The sequence below is a fragment of the Egretta garzetta genome, unplaced genomic scaffold (assembly GCF_000687185.1).
Source record: "Egretta garzetta isolate BGI_Z169 unplaced genomic scaffold, ASM68718v1 scaffold60, whole genome shotgun sequence".
Classification (NCBI taxonomy): domain Eukaryota; kingdom Metazoa; phylum Chordata; class Aves; order Pelecaniformes; family Ardeidae; genus Egretta; species Egretta garzetta.
In genome coordinates, this window is record NW_009258269.1 from 3,082,047 (window position 1) to 3,089,132 (window position 7,086).

Consider the following 7,086-nt stretch of genomic DNA (forward strand, 5'->3'; position numbering starts at 1 on the left):
GGGCCGGCGGGCAGAACCCCCCTGAGGCTCTGGGAGCTGCTACAGCCCGAGCACCATCTCTCTGCCTTTCCCCATCACCCACAGGACACGCTGAGCAGCAGCCAACCACCCTCGTGGTGGCCCTGGCTGGCACCTAGGGGCTGAGGGAGTGTCTGAGCGGTGCCAGGGCTTGGTGACAAACGTCCCAGTGAGGTCTCCCATCCCTGGGATCCCATGTTGTGGAGCATGCCGAAGCCTGGTGTGGGGTCTGAGGCGAGAGCCTGGTGCCGTGGAGGGAATGGATGGAGAAGGAGAAAAATCACCCTGTCCCTGGGCTTGCCCTGCACGTGACTGCTTCCCCTGTGGCCAGAGGGACCGCAGACATCGCCCAGGGTGTAGTGAGCGATGGGAGGAAGGGGGACCTGTCGCCACCTCTCCGGGAGAAGGGCTACAGCTCTGTCCCACGTGGCTGCCTCGGGCTGCCCTTCTCCATGAAACAGCTCAAACCTTCCCGCCTGGCCACCAGAAAGCAAAGGGGGAAAGAAGAAACACAGCGGGTGCCTGCTTTTACTTCACCCACGTTCAGCTAGGCCCCTTTCCCGGGGCTCTCCCACGCCGACCAGCCCTGCTCCATCCCACCGCTCACTAAGGGCTGCTGGCACGAGCCAGTGGAGGCACCCAGCCGGTGGAGCTCCAGCAGAGCCAACCCCAGGGAATGTCCCTGGCTTTGAAGCACACTGGGATTTTTACCCAGATGCTTTGCTTCCTTTTTTCTTCCAAGGGCTTTGCCCCGTGCGCCCCGGTGGTGGTTTTGTGGGGCGAGCCGAGGCCAGCTCTTGGGGCTGCTCGACATCCCAGTGAGGTGGCATCGCACCAGGTGCCTTCCCCCAGCTCCCTGCCATGAAAATCGTCTTGCCCCAACCACAGAACCACTGGTGAGCACGTGAATAAGCCAATGTGTTACCAACAACATCGTTTGCTCAGTGGTAACAGCTCGGAGGCAGTGGCAGGGAGCAAATTCCCCAGATTGGGGGCCGTCGATGGCCAAGCAAATGGTGTCCTCGCCAGTGCCTCTAGCACCTCCAGCAAGGTGGTGGGTGGGAAGGTTGGGAGATACCGGGGTGCCAGGAGCTCCAGCTCCTCTCTGAGCACAGCCAGCACCAGCCCCTCTGGAGCAGGGAAGAACAACCCAGGAATGACCGGTTGGCTTCACCATTTCCTAGGCTCGAAGGCGAGAAAGGCTCCTGGAGACATTGCACGTTGCTGGTCACGTTGAGCCTTAGGACTGCCGTGAGGCTACAGTTTTGGAGAAACCAAGCCTACGTGCAGCGGCAGAGCTCCCCCAGGTCAGGAAAAAATGATCCCAATGGATGTCGCCAAAGAGCCCAACCACAAAGGAAAACGAGTTCCTCACCCGAGGGGCAGCTGGCAGCGGGTCTGCAGCATCCCCCATGCAAGTCAAGCAGTGACCTGCCTGTTCCCCTGCACTAGCAGGGTGGGAACTGTCACGGTGGCTCTGCCTGCCCCAGACATTAGAAAAGGGATGGGAAAATGCAACCAAAAAAGGTAAGGAGAAGCAGGGTGGGCAGGACGGGGCAGGTCCCACACCGCAGTCAGCCCGGTGCAAGCCTTGGCTCGCCTGTCCCCACTGCACAGCTCACTCCACCGCTCTCGGGCTGGTTGATCTGGTCGGCAGCAGGACGTGGGGTGCTGTGCCACAACCCTTCAAAGCCTCCAGCCCTGGGGACCACATGGGGACAAGGAAGAGGAGGAACCTACCTGGTGCCTCACGTCCTCCACTCCAGGCTGTTTTCTGCTGCTGTCATCTCTTCCCAACTCATCAGCCTGTTCGTGCAGACTCAGGCTCCCGTGAATATCTGACACTTCATCTGCTGACCCCAGTCCGGTCTCCTCCAGGCAGATGCTGGCTCCTTCCTGCACCAGCTCTCCCGGGATGCTGGGACTTGACCCTCCCAGCACCCGGTGGCTCAGGAGCTTCCTCTGACGGCTGGCGCTCCCGGGAGCGGTGCCAGCATCCTGCAGCGAGCTGGCCGTGCCGGACCCCTTGCCTGCCCGCCTGCTGCCGCGAGTGCTGGAGCTGGGAGGTGTGTTCAGGGCTGGGGTGGTGGAGCGGCTCTGCTCCCCAGCCTTGCTGCTCTGGGCGCCCTTCTGGACGGCTCCATTCTGCAGGCCACCCGCCGGGACAGTCCCATTGCGAGCCCGCTCCCGCTGGAGCCGGTCGCTGCTGTGCTCCAGCTCCTCCGTGCTCGGCTCCCGGCTGCCGTCGGGCAGGGGACCGTCCTGCTGCTCGTGGAAAGTGGGTTTCTTCCCAATGTGTGTGACACGAAACCTGGAATGGGGGCAGGATGGATCAAGACCCCTTCCCTCCTCTCTCCCAGCTGTATTTCCAGCCTGCACCTCCAGCCTCGGTTCTCCACTCTTTGCCACTGACTGGTGCTGACCTCCAACCTTTCAGACCCATTCACCACCCACTCTAGCCATGCCCCCGCCGAATTAACCCCATTTTCCCCTTCGTTTTTGGCAAAACAAGCAGAAAGAGAAGGAGGAAAAGGTGCAGACCCTGCCAGCCTGTCCGTGCAGCGAGATGGGTCACAGCTCTTAGAAAAGCTCCGAGATGCAGCCTGGATGCACAGGAGCTTGTACAGAAACTCAGGGGGTGATTCAGAAGGTACATCATTTTTGGCAAAACAAGCAGAAAGAGAAGGAGGAAAAGGTGCAGACCCTGCCAGCCTGTCCGTGCAGCGAGATGGGTCACAGCTCTTAGAAAAGCTCCGAGATGCAGCCTGGATGCACAGGAGCTTGTACAGAAACTCAGGGGGTGATTCAGAAGGTAAAATGCAAACAGCCTGAGCCTGCTGAGGAAGGGACGGCCACGCAGAGCCATGCGGATGTGGTGCCCAGTGACCAACCGCCATCAGGGAGACAGGAGGCAGAGTTTTTGGCAGGCAGTGCACCCAAAGTGAAGGCAGGGACAGGGTTTTGGTAGGGCGAGCTATATTTAGGGACAGGGATCGAAAGCCAGGAGGAGTTGTTTGGCTAAAACCTGCCAGAGCACCTTGTGCACCATCCCCTGGAGTGATGGATGGTACCCAGGTGGTTCACCAAAGCTCCACCATGTACCCGGTAACAGCTCAGAGCTCCAGAGTAGGCAGAACAACTGCAAAAGTTGGTCCAACACCCATGAAGGCTGCATTTATGATCGGAGGTGATGCAATATTGCACCTGGGGAGAAGATAAAAGTTAGGGATCTACCATAACTTTGGGATTTGTGAGGGGTAACGCGTAGGCAAAGCCTAAAAGGCTGAATTACAAGTGAGCTGGTTGTGACTAACGCTGTGATTCCTCTTCGTGAGCAATGCAAGCCACTGCTGGACCATCAGACAGGAAATCTCTTCCACGGTGAACTGGTGTCCACCAGCCAAAGACCGCAGACCCCACCACAGAGGCTTCGCGCAGCCCATGACTCACCTAGCAACTCATGGCTCTCCCTGTGCTTGAGCCACACTCGAAGAAGCTGCAGGTGGCCCTGGCTCTGCTGAGGTTCAGCTGCAATTTCAGCAGCAAAGTTCAAGCACTGCTGGGGTTGAAAGAACAAGACCCAAAGGTCAAGCAAGTGGCGGTACGGCCATCCTGCAGGAAGAAGCTGAGAAGGAAGGTCCAAGAGATAAGAACAGGTCCCAGATGAGAAGCCAGAGATGAAGGAGACCGCTGCCAGCCTGAGAATTGGGCCATGGTCTATGGACAGAAGTGCTGCTCGTGCCTGGAAGGGTCAAGAAGAGAAGTGCTCCAGCTCTGGATGAGGTACTCACAGGACTGCTTGGGTCAGGCCAAGCAGTGGCAAATGTGACCTTTCAGGTCTATCCAGGTATTTGGAGACATGGGCACTGCGATTCGGGAAAACCAGAGAACATTCCAGTCCCAAAGAGGGACGGGGAGGAGGCACGAGGGGCAGGATCATTTCTCAGTAATGCTATTGAGCAACGTCAGGCTGGAAGAGCCAGGAACAGATTCAAAGGAGCGGGCAGGGTTCAGACTGGAGGGGGCACACAAGAGGTAACGTAACCAACCCCTGGATGGTGAGGGGAAAGGCAGGGGAGCGTTGGCTTGTCCGCCTTGGCAGCATCGCTAAGGCAGTTGGTTCAATAGGACCCAACATGCTGATCGGGCTAAGGACGCAGATGCTTCGGTGGATGAGCTCTGCCACTGACAACTGGTTTAGGGAAAGCCCTAAGATAGATGGTAAATCATTCAATGATATGAGACTACAGATCATATAATCCAAATTACCTCAAAGTATAGAATAATTCAGGTGGGAAAAGCCTCCACTCTCCATTCCAGCCCTCTGCTCAAAACTGGGCCACCTCCCACCCTCAGTCAGGCTGCCCAGGACCCTGTCCAGTCAGGCTTTGGAAATCTCTGTGGATGGAGATCCCTCCGTTCCTCTGGGTCCTGTCCCAGGGCTGCACCATTCTCAGGGTGATAGTTTCTCCTTAAGCCTTATCCCAGTTTCTCTCGTCGCAACTTGTGGCCATTGCCTCTTGCCCTTCCCTGCGCACTTCTGAGAAGAGTCTAGCTCCATCTTCATTTAAACTCCCCCCACCCCTGCGTAGTTTTAGAGAGCAATTAGATCCCCACCCCTTAGACTTCTCCAGACTAAACAAACCCTGTTCCTTTAGCAGCTCCCTACGTGCCACATGCTCCAGCCCCTGATGATCTTGGCGATCTCTTGGTGGGATTATCCTTTAGCAACGAGCTGGTGCCTTCCAGCTGGGCACCAGACTCAGTCAATGAGCTGTAGGTAATGGGGAAGGGGGATGGACCCTCAACCACTGCATCCAGAACAAAAGCAATAGCAAAAAAAAAAAAGGAGGGGAACAAGACCTGAGGATTGCAACAGCGGAGCTGGGTTAAAGGAGCTTTCATACGTGGGATCAGTCATGCATCGAGGCACTCTGTGCAATGAGGATATTCATGGTAAATAAGACACAGGAAGGGCAGTGCCAGAAAAGTCATCTGGGATCCGAAAGGGCAAAGGGGCCAGCTTGGAAACAAGAACCAGAATTTGGAGGTAGCTTTGTACCTCATGGGCACAGAGGCCCCTTAGCAGTTGGACCTCACGCCAAGGAGATTTGGGAAGCAGAAACTTTTAAAATATAACCTTGGAGGAATTCAACGACTGGCCCGTGGAGAAGGCTGATGCGACACGGGCTGTTAAATATGAAGAGAGGAAAGCAAGCTTTGAGGGAAAGTGCCTTTAGGAAAGAAGACCACCTTTTCCAGCACTCAGAGGTGAGTGAGAGGAGACTGAGAAGAGCACGGATGAAGGGCACAGAGGAGCGGATGGAGCTGGGCACCAGCCAGGGAATGAGATTAGCCACGAATATGCAATTGCGCAGAGGTCTGGCTTACCAACCACCACCCCTTATGCCAAGGAGAGCTGACAGCAACGGGCAAAGAGGAAGCCAGAAGCTGTTGGTCTCCTGAAGGTGTGATCCTAGCTGGGTGTGAACTCAGCATGGGGAGGTCCAGCACATCTCTCCCCTCTACCAGCTCCCCATAAAGCCCCCAGTTCACCTCCCTGCTGAGGCTCCTGGCTGTGATGGTGGAAAACCCCACCCCCGCCCCAATGCTCACTCTGGCTTAACATCACTGTGAAATGACCATCTCTCTGGACCACAACATGGAGCTTCATCAAGGCTGAGGCCCTGAATGAAGACCTGCTGTGGGACCTGAGCACAGCAGAGCTTTGTTTCTTGTCGGGGTGGCCATCTAGGGACCAGCAGTTGCTTGTCACCCTGTCCCGGTCACCATGGTGGTACAGAGCGGAGCCCCAGGAGACCTTGCTGAAGGTCTTGTGCATTCTTTCTGCTGGGGAATGGGGCACCCTGGGCAAGCCTGCAGATTGTACTGAAGGTCACCGATTGCAGAGAGACCACAGGCAGCTCAGGAAGTCCCTCGAGGTGAGACCAGATGGGGACTGGAAGAGTATTTGTGGTAAGCATTGGGTACGCTCCCCTATTCTTATATTCCTCCCAGGGCACCTAATTACAGTCATCATTGGAGGCAACGACCTGGAGGGGCACAGCCACTCTTTCATCCTGAAGGTTGTGGCTGGTAACTTGCACCCGGGACCTGCTGTCCCCTCCTAATGAGATTCCTAAAAGTGGGGTCACTGTCCCTGTTGGGCAGCAAGAGCCCTGCTCGCACATCGATGGGCCAGCAGGCTTTGAAAGGAGGTAGATTTGGGGCTCTGCCCAGCCCTGAGTCAGCAGGACAAGCCAGGCTTGAGTCACCTTCCCGGAGAAGGAGGAGGGAAGCCACCGGTGCGTCATGGCCTGCCACATACCACAGGCATTTCCAGGTGCAGGAGGCACCCGGGTCCTCAGGACTCCCAGCTGCAGAGCTACTACTGGGGCATTGAAATGGGGCAGAGCAAGAGGGTGCCCGGTGTGGGGCAAGCAGGAAAGCAGGGAGGGAACAGGGGAGTGGAGAAGACTCTCCGCAATGCTTGGTCCGTCAGAGCAGACGGCAAAGCTCATTTAAGTACCTGCCCACGGAGAAGACAGTGGTCTCTCCAGGATGCATCCTGCCCTTGCCATCCTTGGACCGTCCTTGCCGATGCAGTGGGTGCCTCTTCCTCTTGCTGCAGTGGATGCAGGGGGCCTGCGTGGAGCCCAGATGCACTGTGTGGTGATGCGGTGGGCCCCCGTCCTGGCTGTTTCGGTGAGGACAAAGGCTGCAATAGGAGAAGGGCATGACAGGTCGTGTTATCTGGAGGAGTCTTCCCAACCCGGGTGCAGCCTCACTGCAGCAAGGCCTGAGAAGCAGCAGCTCTGGAAGGGACCTCCTGTGAGGGCAGGAATGAGAAGGGCTCTTCCCCTTGACAGCGGGGTGAAGCACTCATAGAATCACAAAATCGTTTGGGTTGGAAAAGCCCTTTCAGATCCCCCAGCCCAGCCGTTCTCCTAACCCTGCCATCCCACCCCCAAACCCTGGCCCTCAGCACCACCCCTGCCCGGCTGTTAAATCCCCCCCGGGATGGGGACTCGACCCCTTCCCTGGGCAGCCCCTTCCAGCCCCTGACAG

General features: G+C 57.2%; 1 protein-coding gene across 1 annotated transcript in view; it reads right to left on the reverse strand.

The window, feature by feature from the left end:
* RELL2 (RELT like 2) overlaps nucleotides 1-7,086 on the reverse strand; it is a 14,635-nt gene that overhangs the window by 1,327 nt on the left and 6,222 nt on the right. The window contains exons 5-6 of the mRNA XM_009633869.2: nucleotides 6,548-6,736; nucleotides 1,759-2,329 (exon numbers count right to left, since the gene is read on the reverse strand). Of these exons, the coding sequence (XP_009632164.2) occupies nucleotides 1,759-2,329; nucleotides 6,548-6,736 (760 nt within the window). The remainder of the gene's footprint in view (nucleotides 1-1,758; nucleotides 2,330-6,547; nucleotides 6,737-7,086) is intronic.